This window comes from Lichenostomus cassidix, chromosome 7, assembly GCF_008360975.1.
Source record: "Lichenostomus cassidix isolate B80296 chromosome 7, HeHo_3.0, whole genome shotgun sequence".
Taxonomy (NCBI): Eukaryota; Metazoa; Chordata; class Aves; order Passeriformes; family Meliphagidae; genus Lichenostomus; species Lichenostomus cassidix.
Window position 1 is genome coordinate 22,234,070 of NC_139488.1, and position 21,153 is coordinate 22,255,222.

Here is a 21,153-nt window from a genome sequence, read left to right on the forward strand (position 1 = left end):
ACACGCGCCCTGGCACGGTACATGCCCTACCACTCACGCCCTCCCACCGGCAGGGCACACCTGGCACTGCTCACACGCACCCTCGCTGCACACCCACGGCGTACCCACAGGCACACGCCCCCGTGCACACGCAGAGATGGATGGGTGTAGGTGGGCACGTGTAGCGCATGCCCAGCCACGCACACACACTCACACACACCTGTGCGCACGCGCGCACACACAAAGAGTCCCCTCGGTGATGGCACTATGCACCCCAGCCCTGTGTCGCAACCCACGCCCAGGAGTGACAGCCCTGGGCAGTCCAGATGCCCCAGCACTGCTGCCTGCAGCTGGCACAGCCTGCAGCGAGGTCCTTGCCTGGGCTGGTGTCCAAATGCTCTGCAACTCCTTCAAAGCCACCCAGCCAGCATGGGGATTTGGCCAGCAAAACGTCTTCCAGGCATTGGTCCAGACTCAACTATGGCCACTGTCCCAGCATGGGAACAGTATCCTCCATCCCCTGTGGAGGCCATGCCAGTGGAGAGAGAGGCTGCCTGGCAGCATGGGACTGGCCTGTTGGTACTGGGCTGGAGGTGTTTGGTCTGCGCTTGACCATTCCGTCTGGGCAGGCAGGTGGAACCCGAGCATGGGGTGGAAGCACCAGCAGCTCCCTGCCAACTTGGCTGCCCTCTGTGCCACGGCCCAGGGCTGGGCACTTGCGTGCCAGGGGAGGGACCAGCTGAGGGCAGCCTGTCTGCCAGACCCAGTGTGCATTTGATGCCATATCCCAGGAAAGCAGAGGGACGAGGTGATCTCCACAGCAGGCAGGAGTGGGAATGCAGAGTGCAGACAGGCAGTGTTGGGCTGCCAGGACTGAGCATCCTTTCCAGCCAGTCTGGGTGACCAGGTCTCCCCAGGACACTGATGCCCCATGCCCGTCTCCCCAGTGTGGAGCCCAGGGCTGAACACACACCTGTCTTGAAGCCCTTCGCTCCACCAGCCCCTCCTGCCCTGCCACCCCTCCAGCTTCCAAGCACGTAACAGATAGCCAGACCCTAGGGACAGCCAGCCACCAGGGACAGACAGCCAAGCATGGCCAGCAGTTAGCTGCCCTTGAAGGGCAGCAGGCTCATTTCACAAGCCCCAAAGCTGCTGCCACTGCAGCAGCAGCCCCAGCACATGAGCAGCGGTCAGGGGCTCCCACCAGCCCCCTGCCTGTATGCAGAGCTGGCCAGAGGGCAGTGGCTGCACGAGACACATTTGTATTCAGGCTGAGCCAGGCTTCACCTCCCTTTCTCGGCTGACTGTGCTGGTTCTGGCTGGCAGCCCGTCTTCCAGGCCAGGGAAAGATGAGTGATTAACTGCACCATCGGCGGATAATTCCCCCATTAAAAAATGAAAATGCAATTGAGTGCCATTATCGGGTACTCTTGTGGCTTCCCCAGGGACAGGCGCCATCAGCTCCCCATCAAATATGGTGGCTGCACCCAGTGGGCCTGGGCTGGGCTTCACTGCTCAGAGCTACAGAGGGGCTGAGCCTCCTCCCCTTCACCTCACAACAGGTTCCTACAGGATCACGGCACCCTGAGGGATCAGGGCACCTTGCAGGATCACGCACCCTGCAGACTGGAGCCACCTCGAGCACAGCAACCCGCCTGCAGCCTACCAGGGAGCAAGTGCTGGGTGATGCAGGGTCAGCCCCGGGCCAGGAGATGGAAAGGGGGCAGGAGCAGCTCAGGGCTTGGTGTGGGATTGGGGTCTGCACGAAGGGGACAGACAGAGAGTGGGGATAATCCTCCTGCATGAGATTTCATTTGCACGCTGGAAAAAGGGGTGGAGGAGCCCCAGGAGCATGCTCTGTGCCTACCCAACCTGGAGTGGAGAGAAGAGCTGGCTAGGATCTGCACCCAGCTTCAACCCTGCACTACAAGGCAGCTGGGTGAGACCTGGAGTTGTTTACTTCCCCTGTGCCAGGCATGGATCCACCTGCCTAGGCTGGGGTCCTGCCCTGGCCCAGGCATGGGACATCCCTCACCATGGCCATGGGGCCAAGGGGACCCAGGGGAGCGAAGGATCTCCTGGCACCATGGAGCTTGCCACCACCTGGCTTGTGGAGCCCAGCACCACATGGCACTGGTGCCTGTTGTGTGAGACAGGCAGGCAGAGGGCAGGGATAGAATGAGGTGGGGAGGGTGTGAGTGACTTTCCTGGTACAGAGAGACAGCCACTGTGGCTGTTCTGATACCTCTCCCGTGCTCAGCCAGCGGTGCAGGACCCTGCCCTGCCACACGGGCAAGCCCCTGGGCTTGCTGCCCCCAAAGGCAGATGGGGCACCCAGGCTGTGCATACCACCCTGCCCCAGAGGGACCCTCAGCACCTGTCTCAGAGCATCCCTGGGGACCTGTGTCCCGTCGTACATCCTGCACCCCTGGGAAGGGGCTGATCGTGACATCCCCTTCCCAGTCCCTTCTGGGCATCCGGGCAGAGTGACAGCAGGGAGGCTATGTGCCCGCATCGGGCTCGTGTGCCCCCAGGGAATTGGGGGCGGGGGGCTTCGTGGAAGTATGCTCCCCATCCTCCACCCCCCGCCGAGGCCAAGTGACGTCCTTGTTCCTTGCTCGGCAGTGGAGCGTGCGGCGGGCCCGCGAAGGAGCCTTGCCTGTGCCAGGCATGCTCCTGACGCGGAGGGGATGACGCATGCAAAGCCTCGTCTCCGGCTCCGTGACCACCGGCAGTGGGGCTGGGGGGAGCCATGGAGCAGCCTCCATTTGCTGCCCCGGCTCCAGAGGGCAGAGAAGGAAGATAGGGGCGTGGGGAAAGCACCCGGCGGGGGTCCCAGCCCGGGTGGTGTCACAGGAGGTGATGAGCCCCTGCCCTCTGCCCCTCCTGCCCGGGCTGGTGAGGCCAGGCAAGCAGCTGGCAGCTCTGCAAGCGGGGCTGAAGCTGGTGCTGTGCAAAGCCCTGGGAGCCCCAGGGGGCAACGGAAGGGCTGGAGGGACACTCTCATCCCCATCGTTATTCCCATCCCCATCCCCGTCCGCATCAGCATCCATTCCCATCCCCATGCGCTTTCGGCACTGCCCCCTTCTCCCGGCACCCGCCGACGCGGCAGCCTGGAGCCCTTACCTGGAAACGCTTCTTCACCCAGATCTTCTTCATGCTTCTGCAGAGCCCTGCTGGCCCGGTGACACGGACTCAGGCCCGGCAGGACGACAGCCCGCTCCCGGCGGGGTCCCCGCTGTCAGCACGTCGCGGGAGCAAGCGATGCTCCGAGCATCCTTCACTACCGGCAGCCGAGAACGGTGGAGGGAGAGGAAGGGGCTCGCCAGCTTGGGCTCTCGGGAGGGTTGGAGCTGTGAGCATGAAGCATCACTGGAGTGCTCCTCCCTCCATCCTTCCCCCGCCTGCCTCCGCCTCCGCCTCCCCGCCAGCCCTGGCACACAGTGACAGCGGTGGGGGACAGGCAGGGCACAGGTGGTGGGGGGCGAGGGCCGCCGTCGTAGGGGGGAGGGAGGGGGCGTGTCTGAGGCGGGCACATGGTTTCTCCACCTCTGGCTTTGTCTACACGGCACCTAGGGGTCCGAGCGCCCTGCCAGGCAGTGCAGCCACACCACTGTTTCCTGTCATCTGTCCATCCTGCCCCACTGCCCAGGACAGGGGTTGCTCTTCTCTCCTAGGACACAGCCCACCACTACAGCCCCCACATGCAGACCAACTGGGATAGCAACAACACACCACAGCAGTGCTCTTGGTGCTGTCCCCAAAGTGTTCCCAAACAGGGCAGCTCCACTGCCACAGCTGCCACAACCCCGCATCCAGCAACATATTCGCAGTGTGCCATGGCACTGCCCAGCCAAGATACAGGCTCACCATCACTCTGCCAGCCTCTGCTCAGTCCCCCACATCCTCCAATAATGCAGAAAGATCTCCCTTACTAAGACAGGGGTGTGGGTCACAGCACGGCTGTACATGGACAGGAGCTAATATGGGCACAGTCCTTCACACCAATCCCCCTGGCAAACCACACAGTCTCCAGTCCCAGGCACCCACTGCCAAGGCAAACCTTGTACCCTGCCCCCCAGGTGCCTCAGGACCCATATGAGTTTGCAGGGCTGGACTGCTCAGCTCTGAAGTAGCATCACTGCTTTGTGGCTGATGGGGGCAGAAGCTTGACCTGGGAAGGTAGGTTGTTGTCCCTATCCATGTGGCATGACACACACAACACCTCCCCTCATGCTGGGGTGAGGTCCCATGGCACAGCTGAGAGCAGGACTGTGTGCCCAGGACAGAGTTGTGATGGGTCTCCTGGGATGTGGACAGAAGTTGTGGGTGGGAGACTCCAGTGAGGCTGGTCAGGGACGTGAAGACCTATTAGTGCTCCTGAGATGCTGGCACAACCCCGGCATGCCTTCCCCAGCTGACCATCCACCATCTGCCCTGCTGGCCTGTCCCTGTTTTCTGGGTGATGCTGCAAATAAGCCAGGGGGGCAGTCCCAGCCCCACAGCCTCAGCAGGTCCTCTCTTGTATGCCATGCCACCCTCAGCTCTTGGTGCCCCATAGCTCTCAATGCCTTGCTCATCAACTCACCATGCACTGCAGCATTCATCAGCCCCCTTTCCAGGCCCTTGGACAGGCTGCCAAGGTCCTAGCCTCACCATCTGTTTGAGTTGCTGCCTCCCACTGCAGAGCATCCATGGGGACGCTGCTGGAGGCCTCCCCACCCAGCGCTTGTCCCCATGCAGCTCACCTGTCCCCTGGGGAGCCAGCCACTCCACAAGGAGCTGCACATATGCATCACGCTCCCCATGATGCTTGGCAGCTCTGGTAGCTTTTCTCTGCTTCCCCTCCCAGCTCATGACTCCAAACGTGAGGCTTTTCATGGCTCTATAATAACTTGCAAATTACCCAGTACAAAAGGAGCTGTTTATACAACATTTCTGTCAGTCCCACAATTCAAGTGATGCTGTGGGGTTTCCGTGGAGACCCCGCACGTCAGACAAGTCCTACAAATGCTAGAGCTGGCATTAAGGGAATCTCCTGTCATAGACAGAGGTCTCTGCTGGGCCCCTCAGCCCTGGGTGGGGACAGAGATGAGTACCCTTGAGCAGAGCTGGGTAAAGAGGTGAACTGTGGGGCTCATGTCTGTCAGGGTACCACATACCCGGGGCTGCCCTGCCGGGTGCTCTCACCCTGTCTATGCATGCCTGTGGTCCTGCTGCAGACACACAGCCTCTGCCTTCTTTTCACACTCAAGTGGGACTAAAAGACCCGTCAGGGATGCTGAGAAGAAGCACCAAGGCTTAGACTTGTCACACAGTGGTGCCAGGGCAAGGGTGCTGTCACTGAAACACCCACAGGGACAGCCCCAGGGCTGGCCCCCGTGAGGACCTCCTTCGTCCAGCCAAAACACAGTCACTTGAGTATCTTCTGACTATCTTACATCTGCTGCCCACTGGCCACAGCTCCTGTCTGGCTGGGCACACAGCTCTTCCCTGAAACTGTGACTCTGTCACCATCCATCAGCAAAAACTTCAGGAGTGACTCCGGGTTGTCCCAGAGATGCTGCACCACTGGGAATAGCTGGGTCACCTCCAAGAGGCTGTGCCTGCTGCAGGGACCAAAAGTCCTTTCCAGTGGCAGCAGCACCTGCAAATTACCCCACCAGGGCAAAGCTGAAGTCTCTGCAGAAGGTGTTCTATGGGAGGTGATGGCCACCTGCAGCTAGGGCAACCCCTCTGCCCTGCCCCAGCCCAGAGGCAGCCCTGACAGTGCCCTGCTCCTCTGCAGGTCAGGGACTCAGGACAGGGAACACAGCGTAGCTGTGTCATGGACAAGAGGCAGACCTGGAGCAGGTGCCCCTTTGCCACCCAGCTCCAGCTTTGCCTGCTGGACACACATCAGCCCCAAGCAAAGCAGACAGCAAACACTTGCTCAAAATGCAGCATTAATTCCACTGTTCCAAGAACCACAGCCCTCCATACCTTGCTGGGTCTTCTGGCTGCTCTGCACAGATACTGACCTGGCACCAGAGCTCTGGCCTGGCACCAGCCCCCCGACCCTGGCCCCAGCCAGCAGCCCCCTTGTCTCAGCACTTGAATAATTGATGGCGGCGTGTGCATGCGGCGTCTCGAGCAGGAGGAGGTCTCGGCATGAATCTTTCATGCATTTGCACCTCCTGGAGCTGCTGGGGATGGTCAGCGGGAGGTGGGGATGTTCTGGGAGACTGGGTAGGTGGGGACCTTCCATAGGTCTGTCCCCAGGGAACATAAGTACAGCAGCAGAATGTCCCTTGTCACTGGGCAGGGCAGCACCACAGCATTTTTCTGACCCTGGGGAGGAGCAGTGCTGTGCTGTCCCCCCTCTCCCAAGGGCTGGGACACCCCAGTGACCTCTCTAGCATCCCCTCCCTTGCTGCCACGAGAAGGATGCCTGAGCACACAGTGCTCACTGCAGGCAAAGAACACAGGGGTGCAAAACAGCAATGTGACCTTGGCTCTGGGTGTCTTGACATGGAGTAGGATGGCAGAAAGCATTTCATCCCTGCCTTGCCAGCCTCCCGGCATATCCCCTAGCTGTGAGTGAGGGGCTGCATGCTGTGGAGGAAAGCAGGCAAGAGTGCAGGCAGCAGGGTGAAAACAACCAGCCCCTTCCCAGTGCTACCATGCCACAGCGCAAGCCAGCAACCTGGTGTCAGGAGGCAGGAGGGGCATTGGGAGAGCTAGGCAGCCCTGGGAGGAGGAAGAGGCTGTCGTCCCCTCATTCAGTCCTGAACATGGGTGCTATATTTACCCAGCTGCAGGCCTGGGTTTCAGCCTCTTGCCTGTAACACAAGCCCTGCAGCCTGCCAGAATCCGAGGGGATGGCACATTCCTCAGCAAAAATAACCCTCCCGCAGCAGGCAAGAGGGCAGGGTTGGAGGTGACTGACTGGACAGCTGCACTCACCACCCTGCTCGCTGGGGAGCAGACGTCTCACTCCGACAGACCCTGGGATGGGAACCTGGCACACATAACCACCACACCAGCCCCCTGCCCAGGTGGATGGGGGCAGAGGTGGGAGCCACTCTGGGGCAGCTGGCATTAAACATGGGCATGGTGCTGCAAAGTATGGGACTAAAATTAGGCACTGAAATAAATGGCCAGGGATGCTGAGCCACCAGAGACACTGTCAGCACTGCCATCCTCAGTGGGTTCCCTTGCCATTGCCGTGCAACCTCAACTGAAAAATAATGCCCACATTGCCCCACTGTAACTCCTTGCAGAGGAAGGGTCCATGCAGGGCCACTCCACTCAGGAAGTTTCTGCCCCCTTTCCTGCCCCCAAATCCAGGCAGGTGCAGGCTGTTCCCCAGGCAGAGGAAAGGTTCCAAGATGGTTTGATTGCTGAGTGCAGGTGGAGGCGAATGGAGCAAGACCCTGCACTGGGAGCCCAAGATGGACACATCCAACCTTGAAACAAGAGGCAGCCTGGGTGGGGAGGATCAGGCGGTGCTGGCACAGTGAGGGAGGACTGGGCTCTAAAAGGAGATTAGCTCGGGTTCTTAAGAGGTGATTTAATCCAGTTTACAGGGAAAAAATTCAGGAGATGCAGCTGAGAGGTGATAAAGGCTTTAGCAAGCCTAGGAGCAATGGAGCTATAGTAAGGGACCAGGGCTGGCTGGAAGGATCTGGAGGTTCCCTGGGTGGACCTGGGAAGCCCCTAGACCAGCCTGGAGCTGGTGTGAGAAGGGTTAATGCACTTCACCTACACCCATGGAGCTGGAGCACGAGGGAGAACATGCAGCAGGAGAGGGGCAGCGCAATGGGACACCGGGGGGACTGTGTGGCATAGTGGGTATGGTGTGCCCCTGGTAGCCCCTGCACTTGGCTGCCTGGCCAGCCCCATGCATGCTCTCCCCACTCCCCACAGTGAGCACTGATGCGCTCGGGGAACCTGGGAGAAGAGCAGGAGAAAATCATTAGTGGGGTGGAGCGACAGATTCAGGGCAGGAGATTAGAGGAGCTAAATCGGGCTTGTGTGAACAAGGGGGACTGCTGAGCTGGTGCAGGAGGAGCTTCCAAGGCTGAGCACAGAGATGGGCAGCATGGAGCGCCCCCAGACCACCAGCAGTGACCTGAGCCACCGTGGAGAGAACCAGTGCTGACCCCACGGAGATCTTCAGCCTGGCAGTGCACCAGGGAGAAAAGGGGCTCTGTGCCCACCAGAGACCACTACCCATCAGAGGCAAATGGAGCAAGGATACCGCAACACCTCCAGGCACAGAGGACTGGGACCCCAAGTCCAGAGAAAGACCTGATCTTGCCAATGGAGCAAGGGCATTCCAATACCTCCAGACACAGGGGGCTGGGACCCCAAGTCCACAGAAAGACTTTCTTCTGCCTGGTGACCCTGCACACGTCCCTCTTGCCCTATACTGGCTGATGACCTGGCTCACAGAGTGCCCCAGGGAACAAGGATGGGGTGGCCCTTCCCAGTAAAAGGATGGTTGAACTACGAGTGGAACTTCCATGATCCCTGGAGACCTGTCCAGCATCTGGTATGACATGGCACTCCCTGGACACTGCCACAGCACACCACAAAGACAGCTCTGCCCTGGAACAGGAAAAAAGCCACACTGGGTGCTACGCTGCTCCTCGGTCAACCCAGCACCCCAGAGTCTGCATGGCTCTAGAGGTGTCTCTGGCCCAGGGATGGCTTTTTGAGTGGCTATTTGCTCACTGGTGGTGCATCAATGGCAAAGAGCCTTCTGGGAGGAGTGCCCAGGGCAGGGTGACATTCACACTGCACGTTAGGCAATCCTGGCTGCTCCGTCCCTCCTTCAGCTGCCCCAGAAAGGCGGTGGTGAGGGCCAGCGGCTGGGAATTGGGAGCAGGGAAGAGTGCGTCAGCACAACGGGAACGGGCGCCTGGGGAAATCAGGCTGTGCTGTGCTGCTGGGCAGCAGCAGTGGGGCCCAGGCAGGTGTGGCCATGGAGATGTGCAGCTGCACACTGGAGCATGAAAACAGGGTGACCCCACTGCTGCCCACCCAGGACAGGCTGCTCCTCCCCCGGGGCAGTGCATGCCTCCCATTCTGCACACACCACACCCATTCTACACATATCCAACTGCACCATGCCATGGTCCCCAAAGGTGTGATGTACAGATACCACACAGACTCACTGCAGGGCAGAACCCCTGCTGCACACTTCTCTGCTCCTCCTGTTACCCCACCAGCCTCCTGACTGGCATATAAACCTTCCTCCATCCTCCAAACACCACATCTCTGGCCTTGTGGCTCACAGAGAGCAACACCTCCAGTGCTCCCCTTCAGCACTGGGAAGGCTCCCCCTGACCTGCTACTGTCATCCAGCCCTCTGCTCAAGGTGCAGCATCTCTGGCGTGCCTCCTGTGCTGCAGAGTCCCAGATGCAGCTCCTTCCCTGCAGCCTCAGGGCTCAGTGTTGCTTCCCTCACTCCCCATCCTCACTGCCCCCATGCAGACAGCACAGTGTACATCTCAGAGCAGTCCCACCCACCCCATGTTCCCCAACACTCAGGCCTTCAATGTCCTAGGGAGGTGGCATCCAATCTCCATGAGGAAAAAATTGTTCACCAAAAGGGTTGCCAAGTATTGTAACAGAATGCTCAGGGAAGTGGTGGAGTCACCATCCTTGGAGGTATTCAGAAGACATGTAGTTGTGGCACTAAGGGACATGGTTTAATAGTGCACTTGGCAGTGCTGGGTTAACGGTTGGCTTGGTGATCTTAGAGGTCTTTTTCCAACATAAATAATTCTATGATTCTATGATTGCATGATTCCAAGATGATGGGGCAGAGGGGGCTGAGCCCCAAACCTGGAGGATGAGGCTCACCCATGCAAGGGCAGCAGCCCCCATGCACTCCCTACCTGGCTGCTGCACCCACGGGCGATGGTGATGAGCAGAGGGGCTGCCACAGGGATGATCAAATGCTTGTTAATTTCTCTTAGCTAATTAACCACCAGGTCTTGCCCACCGCAGGGCACAGGCTCCACCTACTTGTCAGCCCTGCCTCTCCCATCTTAGGCTCCTCCTCCCAGCCCTACCGGGGTTCCAGTTCTCCCAGTGCATTTCCAGTGCCGGATAGAGCTGTGATGGTGATCCTACGGAAGTTCTGCCGGTGGGCACCTGGTGGGGGAGTACTGAGGGCCGTGTTGGTGGCTGTGGTGGGTGGTACCACCACTACTGTGTGCCCAATTCCCACCTTTCTGTCTCTCTCTCTCCTCCTGCCCCGAGCAGGTTTGGCATCACATGCTCCCAGCACCTCTGTGCCCAGTCCTGGCATCCAGCCTGGCCTGGCAGCAGGTACTACAGCCACATGCTTGCTCGAGGCTGGAGAGCCACCCTAGTGCTGCCGGCACCAGGCACCCCAGCCTGCAGCAGTGTGGGCACAGCAAAGCTCAGCAGCCCTGCCCGGCCCCAGGGCATCAAGAGACTGCAAAACACTGCTGCCATCCTGGCAAACCTGTGCCAATGCCTGTGCCAGCACGGCCGTGCCGGTGGCCACATCACCCTTACCTTCCATGTCAACGATGGCCAACACAGCACTGGTCATGGCCTCTCCCTTCTCGTTCTCAGCGACGCACGTGTAAACACCAGCATCCTCCTTCTTGCTGTCCCGAATCCAGAGGGTGCCATACTCCTCCCCACCTTGGGCCAGCTGCTCCTCGTTTCGGTACCAGCGAAGGCTGGGCCGGGGGTTGCCCACCACCACCACTCGCAGCCGGATGTCACAGCCGGTGCCGATCGCTGCATTCTTCAGTTTCCTCACAAAACTCGGTGCTGCCAGGCGAGCTGAGCCCTCCTCGGGCGGCCCGGGTTCTGCTGTGACCTTGGCGCGCTTCGGGGGGATGCCAGGGCTTGGCGGGGCTGCCCGAGGCTCCCCACCAGCCCTGCTCGTGCCGCTGCGTCCCTGTGCTCGATGCATAATCTGCAGCTCCCCCACCACCACCCGCGACCCTTGTCACCCCAAACCAGCACGTCGTGCCCTTCTTCTCCCCCTGCCTGCAGTTTGGGGGTGCTGGGTGCCTGACTGGGGCGCTGGGGCAGTGGCGGCCCCCCAGTCCAAATGCTGTCCGGTTCGGTGCCTCCCCCCACAGGCTGCAGCCCCGAAGGTCGCAGCACTGTGGGCAAGCAAGGGGCTATATTTAGGCTCGGACTCGGGTTCCTGCTCGCCCAGCCGCCGCTCACCAAGCGCCCGGTGCAGTGTGGCACTCACACCCCATGCTCTGCTGCAACCCCAAGCCCGCCCAGCGCCTCGGCACCTGCTCCTCGCCGGCCTGGGTGCGAGTCCGTGGGTGCTGCCCGCTCGCTCAGCCGTCCCAGTGCTGGGGCCGTGGCGTCCCCCCCCCCACCCGTCCCGTCCCGCACAGCCCCCGGCGAGCTGCGCTCCCTCTGCCCCCTCTCCTGAAGTGGCAGCTGCCTCTGATATGTCACATTCCTTGGCTGGGCTCCCCCTCTCTGCGCCTGCTGCCCCGTCCCTGCAGCCCGGCTCCACTTGCAAAGATAGAAAAGGGCCAGCACCTTTCCATATTAGTTGAGAGGCTCGGGGGGGACCCAGCCTTCCTCCCCCGCTTCCCCTTCTCCGGCAGTGTCATTGGATCGGGGCAGAGAGAGACCCTGACGGCATGTGGAGGGAAAGGACACCGTCATGCTTCCTGCAACGCAAGACCCCGGGCAGGAGCCAGCCCTTCAGGGCCCCTTTGCTCCGTTCCCAGCAGACAGCAGAGGTGGGGATCCCAGCATCCCTGAACACCACTAATCCTCCCTGTCCAGAAGGCTGCAAACACATCAAGGCACCATTTCTCTCTGAGCCCCTGCCTCGCCGCCCTGGGCAGTGTGGGTCCCTGCCAGCCCTGCATGGGGCTGTTTGGCTTTGGGGCACCCCGTAAGAGCCAACACACGCTGGGCTCCAGGCAGCGAGCAGTCAGAGATGGTCTGTGCCAGATGCTGCCTGGCCATCCCTGCACAAGGCAGGGCTTCCCCATCTCCTGGAGCGATGGCACACACCTCGGCGCCTGGCCCCAGCCGCCCTCGCCAGGGGCTGTAAATCTGCGTGAGCAGGACGCCAGCGACACGGCACGGTGCTTCCCAGCTGCAGGCCAGCCCCGATGGCTTTGGCACAGCCCATTGCCACCAGCCTAAGGGTGCCAGCCTCAGTGGAGCATCACCAGCAAGGAGGAGATCCCAGGATTTTCCGGCTTGATTGGCTGGAGCACAATGGAGTGGGATGCCTTGCTAGACTCACAGCCTGGCTGCTGAGTGGCTGGGCCAGCCGCAGAAGAGGCCTGGGGGGCTCTTTCCTGCCCTGCAGGCAAAGGAGAGCTTTGTCCCCTGCCTGCCCCCAGGGGCTGAACTCTGGCACAGCCAGCCTGGGCCGGCAGGGAGGGAGGTGTCTTCCCAGCCCAAGGCAACCTGGGGACTGTCCTCGATGTCACAGGGCCACCTGCTGGAGATATCCCTTGAGAACCAGCAAATCCCTGATGGGGTTTGCCACGCCGGTCTCTCCATCAGGGACACCTCCAGCCCACTCCCTACTGCAGGCAGTAGCACATGTCTTGCCCCTAAGACATGACCCCCTGCCAAGCCCACTGCCCTCCTTGGGTTCTGCTGCCTGGCAGAGTTTTGTGGACCCTCCAACATCTCCCAGGGCAGAGCAACCCTGAATTCCTCTCCCACACGTGATGCTCCACCTTGGGTTCCACTGCAGCATTCCCCATTGCTGGGGTGAAGGAGCAGAAGCGAAGACGCCCACAACATGATCAGAGGGAGTGGGGCATGTATGTGTAGAGGAAGAGAGCATATGGTGTAAGCAGGATGAGGCCAGAGGTAGAGCTTGGGATGCAAGTATAGGGTGGTGGGTCTGATGCTCACAGGGTGAAGGGGAGGAGGTCGCTTAGAGATGAGGATGGCTTTGCTTGCAGGTCAGTGACACTAGGAGGGGCTTGGAAAAGTCCCAGACCAGTGTGGATTTGGGCAAGGCTGTCCCAAGTGGGTATAAAAACCGAGTGGCTGTGGAGCTGAGGGCCACTGGGACATGGTATGTGATCCTGGGTGAGTGTGGGAAATACATGACCGTCACCCTTCAAACCTGCTCAGGGCTTAGCTGTCAGTGTCCACTGTAACAGCAGGACTTTGCCACCCAGTACAACTGGGAAACCCACCACCTCAGGCAGCAAAATGCTGGGGGACCTTCAGTGTAAGGGACACACACCTTTTGGGGTGCCCCGTAGCCTAGGGAGGAGACAGCCCAAGGAGTTGCTGGCTCCTCCATTCACCTTGCCCTTGTGAATTCTCCCCCAGGTGTGCCAACCACCCCATCCCCTCTCTGCCCCAGAGATGCACTGAGACCACACGGTGATGCTCCGCTGTTTATTTCAGCCGCCTGAAGAGTCTCATACATGTGGTGGGGTGGGGGTGCATTGGGGCGAGGGGTGGGGATGCCTGCCCTAGCCCCCCGGGCCTCTCTCCGGCTCCTCTTATTCTCTCCCCCCTCTCTCCCATTCACTCACTCCTCCTCTCTCCTGTGTCCACCTACGGGTACCCTCTCGGCTCATGAGCCTGGCCCCGTGCAGCCTGCTGCTGCTGGGGGTCCCTGCCACAGGGGGCGCGGGCACGGCCCTCCTCTGCCCCACGGGGCTGCTTCTTGGGCCGGGGGGAGTGAAGGGCCTGAGCCCCCCTGGGCTGGGGGGGACACACAGGCTGGGGGCCCCCTTGCTCTGAGCTGGGCAGAGAACAGGGGGCTCAGCCCAGACCATGCCTAGCTTCTCCCCATCCCTAGCATCGCCTCCATGCACCTGGAGAAGTGCCAGCTCCAGGGGGACTGGCGGTGCTGGTGGAGGGGGATGGGTCCCCACTTGTGTGGGATGAACCCCAAGTCTGTGCCCAGTGTGGGAAGGGGCCTGTGGGGGGATCCAGAACCCGCTGCTGGGACCGTCCGGCTCTCCATGGAGCTGGGCTAGGCCACCACCTGCTCCCCCCAGCCCCTCCTGCCTGTCCCGTCCCTCCCTCCTGCCGCCCCCCGGCCCTGGCCTGATCCTGATGCTGGCGTTGCCGCTGCGAAGCTGCAAAAGCAGAGCGAGCCTTTTGAAGCCGGAGGAGAGAGCCCAGGGGGTGTGGGGGATCAGAGGAAGCTGCATGGGGGAGACTCCTCAGGCAGTGCCGGGGGAGCGCCGAGGGGCAAGGTGGGGGGCAGGAGGGGGGCATGGAGGCGGGAGGGAGGCAGGGACAGAAGGTGACAATGGGCTGCTGGAGCAGCCTCCTCTACAGCACTTCATGCTGCTGCTGGGTCGCCTCGCTCACCACCTGTGGGAGAGAGGCACCGTGAGACACCATTCCACAGCACACCAGAGCCCCGAGTGCGGGAACAGTTGCTGTGCTTGTTCCCCTGCCTCCCGACCACCCTCCGGTGCCGCCCTGCGCTCACCTCCCCATCGCGGGTTTCGATGGTTTTGATCATCACAGTCTTTTTGGTGTGCACCTCGGAGCCCCGCTGCTCTGGGCTGGTCTCTGCAGGGGAAGGACACGCATGTGGACACAGCAGTGGTACTGGGGCCACTGGGGAACTTGCTTTAACCTCCCTCAGCTCACCACAACACCCAAATAAATGCCCTCATAGCAAGGGCTCAGTGTGGTACCTGCGGGTCCCCAACCCGCCAGCCTGGCAACAGCACCCCCAGCAGGGACATTTGCCCCAAAAGTGGGGAACTCGGGGGAACTTGTCCCAGGTCTCCCTCCTCACAGGGTGATGCTCACCTCGGAAATTGAGTGCAGAAGCGAAGGTCTGGTGCATGGGGATGCTGATCCTGTGGGGACACAGAGTGGAGAGCTCAGTGCCAGCCAGCCCTAGCCCTCAAGTGTCTGCTCACCCCGCTGGTCCTCCCAGCTTGTCCTGCCCTCCTTCCACTCACCGGCTCTCCTCGCCCTCCAGCAGCTTGCGGTATGTGGCGATCTCCACATCCAGGGCCATCTTGACATTGAGCAGGTCCTGGTACTCACGCAAGTGCCGGGCCATCTCATCCTTCAGGTGCCGGATCTCCTCCTCCAGGCGGGCAATGGTGTCCTGATACCCACCAGCCTCCCCCGCAAAGCGCTCCTCCATCTCCCGCATCTGGCGCATCAGCGAGTCGTTCTGGAGAAATGGGGATCTTCAGTGGGGGGTGGGGGGGAACTCAGAGGAGTCAGGGGTCACCTGGGGTGGGAACTGGGGATGCCAGGGGGCACTGGGGAGAGCTGTGGTCAGCCCTGGGCTGGGTCCAGCTGATGTGGGACCATGATGGGTGACTGCCACCCTCCATCTGCCCAGCGCTGGGCAGCAGGGTCTGACAGGAGTAAACTGGGCATGTACTAGGCAACCCCAGCACCCTGGTGCCCACGCCCTCCAGCAAAGCCATCCCACCCCAGTGAGAGGGCACAGGGAGCTGCAGAAGCACTGGATGGCTGCCTGAGGGTGGCACTGGTGGCTGCTGGCTGGCTCCTGTGACCATGACTGTGCCAGAATGGGACTGTTGTGCCCTGTTTGTTTGCAACCACCTTGCCAGCCTGCAACCAGACACCCTGAGCCCGGTGCCCGCCTGCCTGGAGCCTCCCAGGCTGGGTCACCTTTTATAATCTGTGCTTTCATTCCAGGACTCTGCTCAAACACTGCAGGAGCCCAGAACACTGCTGGGGGAGGTGCAGCCCAAATGCAGGGTTCAAGGCGTCCCATGGCAGCAACTCAGAGAGCTGGGAAAAGCCTCCCCACCCCAGAGATGTCCCAGAGGTCCCTGAGGACCCTTGAAGGAGCAGGTCCCTGCAGGGAAGCTGAGGATTTTCCCAATGCTGCTCTTAGCTCACCGTGCCCTTGAGGGCATCAATCTCGCAGGTGTAGGACTGGATCTGGTGCCGGTACTCCATCATCTCCTGTTTTGCCTGCCTTAGCGCATCGTTGTTCTTGTTGGCTGCCTGCGTCAGGTCAGACACCTGGGGAGAGACCATGATTAGTGGGCATGGCCACCAAGATGGAACCCACTGTGCCGGGGCCAACCTGGAGCCTGCTGCCTCCCACACCTTGGACTTGTACCACTCCTCAGCCTCAGCGATGTTCTTGGCAGCGATGCTCTCATACTGAGCACGGATGTCCCGCAGCGCAGCCGTCAAATCGGGCTTGGAGATGTCCATCTCCACCTGGATGTGCTGCTCCTGCAGCTGTGCCTGCAGCTCCCGGATTTCCTGTGTGGAAAGGTGACATGTCAGGGCACCCACTCCATTTTTCCTGCATGGGTGTCATTGGAAAAGGGGGCCACTTCTGCCCTACCTCTTCGTGCACTTTCTTAAGGAAGGCGATCTCCTCCTGCAGGGACTCAATACGCCTTTCCAGGTCGATGCGTGCCAGTGTGGCCGCGTCCACATCCTGGGAGGGACACAGAATGAGGGATAGTGGGGGGTTGCAGGGAGAGCACTAGGGCTGGAAGGTGCAAAGCTGTGCTCAGCACCATGCCCTGGTGCAAGGGACAGGCTGCTGGGGGGAGATGGGTATGTGAAGGAAGGTGGGGTTCCTGTAGCATACTAAGAGGACAGGTACTCACAGCTCTGAATGCAGCGAGGTTGTTCTCAGCCTCCTCCTTCAGCTGGATCTCCTCTTGCAGCCTGTAGGCAGAGAAGGGAGACTAGAGGGTCTGGAGGAACCTCCGTCCCTCCATGGTGATGTCCCCCAAGCTGTCCTTAAGCCCAGCGTGGCCCGGAGGGAAGAAAACAGATTGTCCTGTGTTCCCGGCAGGCAGTGGAGGACTGGCGGGGGGCCAGGGGCTCTTCCTCCCATTCCCTATTATAGTCAACGCCGGAGAGATCACAAAGACATGAGGTCAGCTCAGTGCCACGCGCACTGCCCCAGCCCTTATAGGGGAGAGTGACCAGCAGCTGGGGGGACAGGGAGCAGGATCTGGCATGGGGGTCCAAGAAATGGCCACCAGCTGAGCTATCCCAGGGAGAGCAGGAGCACAGAGAGGTCTCAGTAATGCTGTGGGATGGGGTGTGAAGTGGGGGCTGCTGTGGGGGAGGCTTAGGTCAGGGCTGGACATCCAGGCTTGTGCCAGGGAAGCGGACAGTACCACAGGCTGCATGTCAGTGGAAAGGCAGCAGGGAGGAGATGGAGGCACCCAGGTGGTGCTGGCACAGGGGGTGACAGAAATCCAACACCCGTTTGTTCTGGGCCTTGCTCCTCCCCTGTTACTGGGAGTTCCTTCACACCATCGCTGCCAGCTCCCCAGCATCAGGGAGGACCCCAGTGCTGGCTGTCTGTGGTGGTGGCTGGGGTTACAGAAGGAGGCAGAGGGCTGTGTCACCCCCAGGGAATGGTGTCCCCAGGGCACAGGGTCCAGGAGGGAAGGTGCAGACCAGTGTCAGAACCCACAGCTCTCCTTGAGTATCTGCCCCTCCTGCCAGCTTCTCCACTCTGGTCAGTCCCTAGATGTTCTCTCAGTGTTGCCACCCTTGTGGATAATTCCCACTCTCTTCCCCAGCACCAGCCAGGTCCACAGCATCCCTGGGGTCTCCCACTGCTCAAAGGGCACCATGTACACTAACAGCAGGCCTGGAGCACTCCTGGCCTGTGGAAATGCAGCCGCTTCCTCCCCTCCCTCCTTCATGTCCGGAGCTGATGGAGCACCCCCCAGGTTATCTGCCCCCTCACTTCTGTCTGTCCATCTATCCCAAAGAGCTCAGCTCACCCATGGGCCCAGCAGCTCTCCCCGGTGTGAGCAGACATGGGGACCCCGGGGTGATGTGCATTTCGATCTCTCAGCTCTGGGTGTCCTGTGATGTTACAGCCTGGCCTCAGCCCCACTGCAAGGGAGGGCATAGGGGACACCCCTGCTATGGCAGCCATTTTACCCTCTGGGTGCTGTCTGGGCAACCAGAAAGTGGTCAAGGGGGACAGACTACTGGGGACATGATGGGCTCTGAGCATGAGGCATGAGGATAGTAGTAAGAACCCGAGGGACTGCCAGGGCGAGCTCTGCCACCACCCATCCCTAGGGATGGAGATGTACCTATGGATGCACAAATGGACTCTCCAGGGCCCCCCCACTCACTTCTGCTTGAGCTTCTGTAGGTCATCGAGCAGGTTGTCACGCTCAACCTCCACACGAGCCCGCTGGTTGGTGAGCAGTTCCACCTGGCGCCGGAGCTCCCGCAGCTCCTCCTCGTACATCTCAGCCACGCGGGTGGGCTCCTTGCCCCGCAGGCGGTTCACCTCGGCCACCATGAGGGCATTCTGCTGCTCCAAGAAGCGCACCTTTTCGATGTAGTTGGCAAAACGATCATTGAGCTCCTGCAGCTCCACCTTCTCGTTGGTGCGGGTCTGGAGGAACTCCTGGTTCATGGCATCAGCCAGGCTGAAGTCCAGCAGCTCGCCGGCACCCTGGTAGGCACTTTGGTAGGAGCGCAGGGGCGTCACGCGAGTGGTGCGGAAGGTGGACAGGCTGGGGACGGCGGAGGTGCGGGACACCTGGTAGACGCGGGAGGTGACGGAGCTGCCGCTGCTGCCCTTGCTCCCGAAGGAGGCACGAGGGAAGACCGGGGAGCCGCCGAAGGTGCGGCGGTAGGAAGAGACCCGCTGGCTGGAGGAGTAGGACTGGCTCATGGTGGCGGCGTGGAGCGGCGAGGCCGGAGCAGGGAGCAGGCAGAGGGCTGGCGAGCGGCCGGCACAGCTCGGAGAGGCGTCGGAAGGGGACTGCGCGCCGCTATTTGTATCCTGCTGACATCACCCGCCCCTCCTGCTGCCGGGCAGCTGGGGGATGCTGCTGCGGGGGAGATGGCCGGCAGCCCCCGCCCACTGCCCCTCACCTGCCCGCTCCCCGCAGCAGACAAGGACCCCTGGGCACTCCCAGTGTTCCCTAGTGGGGCCTTGACACCGGCCCCCACTGCTCTGCCCCGTCCCTGGGGGAGCGAGAGGAGGGAGTGGGGCAGGCTGGTGGTGATCCCCCTATGGCACAGTGCCACCCGCGGGGGGCTCGGACAGCCAGTCAGCCAGCCAGGCAGCCTAGGCTGACGCCATGGAGGGAAAGAAGGGAACTCAGACCTTCACAACACCAGTTGACCCCTTGAGTCAAACCCCATGCCTGGTAGCCGAGGTCCCCAGATTGGTGTTGAGCACCCCAAACGGCCCCTGATGATGCCTTGACCCACCCCCTGGCAAGAGCAGCAGTCTCCAGCTGGGCCAGACTCCAGCCCCCCCATCCAAATAGTGAGGAAGGAAGGGCCCTGGAGAAGGGTTGATGGGGGGGGGCCTCTGTCCTGAGTGTAATTGTACTGACCCACCACCCAAACTCTCTTTCTGACATGGGGGGCTGAGTGCTGACCAGGGTCTGGGTGCTTTTGGAGTGCTGCTGAGTGACCCCGAGCAGGTGCTGGGTCCGAGCCCCAGTGACGGTGACGTCAGCCCCTGTCCTCGCTCCGGCACATTCCCAAAGCAGCAGGCACTCAACCAAAATAGCCTTCCCAGCTCATACTCGTGGGGTGTGGGACATACATACGTGGTATTTATAGTGGGGGAGGCACTCTGTTAACCCTTCTTGCTCCAGGCATGTGGAGAGCACAGCTGGATGGCGACCCCACCTGAAGTAGCCCCAGCCCCTCTCTGGTCCCCATCACCCTAAGAGCAGAACAAAGTCCCCAGGTTATCCCGAGGCACTGCAGGCTCTGCCCAGTCTCCTCAGTCTTCCCCTTGGCCAGGGGATCAGAAAACCTAGACCACCTCCCCAAAGCCTCCCAGAATGGGGAATTTCTGAGTCCTGAAAACGCCCAGTACAGCTTCCTGGACAGGGAGTTAGCCAGGTCAGGGACACCCAGGGCCATGAACAAACCCACGCCAGCTAAAAAGGGCATCCTGAGGAAGGGCAGCTGTGCTGGGGGAACCCCTCATGAGGGTGCCCCTTGCCTGGTCAGGACCCTCTCCTCCCCAGGCTACCCAGCACACCTGGTGACCCCCAGCTCTGTCCAAGTTGGGCTGTTTTGGCTGACGTCAGCTGGCTCAGCCCCAGTGCCTCTGTCCCTGAAGGCCCTGGTGGAGGGACCGTTGTGCCACTGGGCACAGGGTGACTCAGCAGCAAGAGCAGCACTCAGCCCTGCCTGGCCCTGCACCTCCCAGCCTTCTGTGGTGGCTGTAACACACATGCTAAGCAATGCCATGGCTCACCCACTGCAGCATCAGGATGGCAAAGGCTTGGGCTTGGTCATGGAAGCATTCTCAACTGCTCTAGCTCTGGGAGGAACTCCTCCCTGCTGCCTGCCTGCTCCATGTCACTTGGGGAGCCAGCTAAAGTCTGGGTCCCACAGGCATGCAGATGGGCAGACACTCAATGCCCTGCATCCCTTCTGCCCCTCCAAGCCCCCCATCCCTGGAGCCTCTCCCAGCCACCCAGTTACAGAGTGATGTGGCGTCTTCCCAGAGGGTACAAGCTGCCTGGAAGAGCCTGCCTTTAAAAGGGAAGGTATTTCCAGATGGGGTTGTTTCATCCCAGTGCAGGGGGAGGATGGAAGAAAGGGGGGCTTGTGGGGGGAGAGTAGATGGAAAAACAGACAGCATCCTTCCTCCTTCTGGCCGCATTCCGAGTGTGCCCTGCACATCCCTGAGCCCTGCACGTGTGCCCTGCCTGTGCTGCAAGTGCCGGCAGGGTATCCAGCCAGCCCTTAGCTGGTGTGCAGAGGAGCAGGTGGGTGCCCCATGAGGGGGACTCCGGGGTTCTGAGACAGCACACCGCCAGGAACAGAGTTCAGCCATCCCTTCCCATGACCCCACCCCACTGCTGTGCCAGCTGGGGGTGTGGGGAGGATGGACTCCTCAGGGGTGCTGTGTCCAGAAGTGCCTGGCGCCTTGCCCCCGTGTTTCAGGTCAGTCAATCCCAGGCCTGGATAGCCCTTGTTCCTATCCTCATCCCACAGAGCAGGGGGGTGCAGGTTTGGGGTGCTCCAGGGAGGGGAAATGCACTCTTGGGCAAACTGCTGTTTGGGGAGGAAGCAGCTCACAGGGGTTAACCAGGAGCAACCTCCTGACCCTGCTCTAGGCCAGACTGTTTGAAGTGGCCTTTCCTCAGCTGTCATGACAACCTTCCGGGATGGCTCTGGGCAGGCAGGGGCCCCACGTTTTGCAGAGGGTGGACAAGCCTCTTAGGAAATCCC

The 21,153-nt window shown here is 61.0% G+C and overlaps 2 protein-coding genes across 7 annotated transcripts in view; both read right to left on the minus strand.

The window, feature by feature from the left end:
- Positions 1 to 11,354, minus strand: part of SPEG (striated muscle enriched protein kinase) — a 38,983-nt gene extending 27,629 nt beyond the window's left edge. For 4 of the 6 annotated variants that reach the window (XM_085066698.1, XM_085066700.1, XM_085066699.1 and 1 more), the window contains exon 1: positions 10,516 to 11,354. In XM_085066698.1, coding sequence (XP_084922824.1) covers positions 10,516 to 10,924 — 409 coding nt within the window. In that variant the 5' untranslated portion in view covers positions 10,925 to 11,354. Of the gene's footprint in view, positions 1 to 3,105; positions 9,378 to 10,515 lie in introns of those variants that run through there. The other 2 variants (XM_085066701.1, XM_085066702.1) reach the window with 2 other exon arrangements.
- A 2,000-nt stretch (positions 11,355 to 13,354) lies between these two features.
- DES (desmin) lies at positions 13,355 to 18,702 on the minus strand. Its single transcript, XM_085066705.1, has 9 exons — positions 18,066 to 18,702; positions 16,563 to 16,623; positions 16,292 to 16,387; positions 16,045 to 16,206; positions 15,832 to 15,957; positions 14,907 to 15,127; positions 14,752 to 14,801; positions 14,423 to 14,505; positions 13,355 to 14,301 (listed from the first exon to the last, which is right to left on the minus strand). The coding sequence occupies exons 1-9, from the start codon at positions 18,614 to 18,616 to the stop codon at positions 14,260 to 14,262; spliced, it is 1,392 nt and encodes a 463-aa protein (XP_084922831.1). The 5' UTR covers positions 18,617 to 18,702; the 3' UTR covers positions 13,355 to 14,259.
- Between the last annotated feature and the right edge of the window lie 2,451 nt (positions 18,703 to 21,153).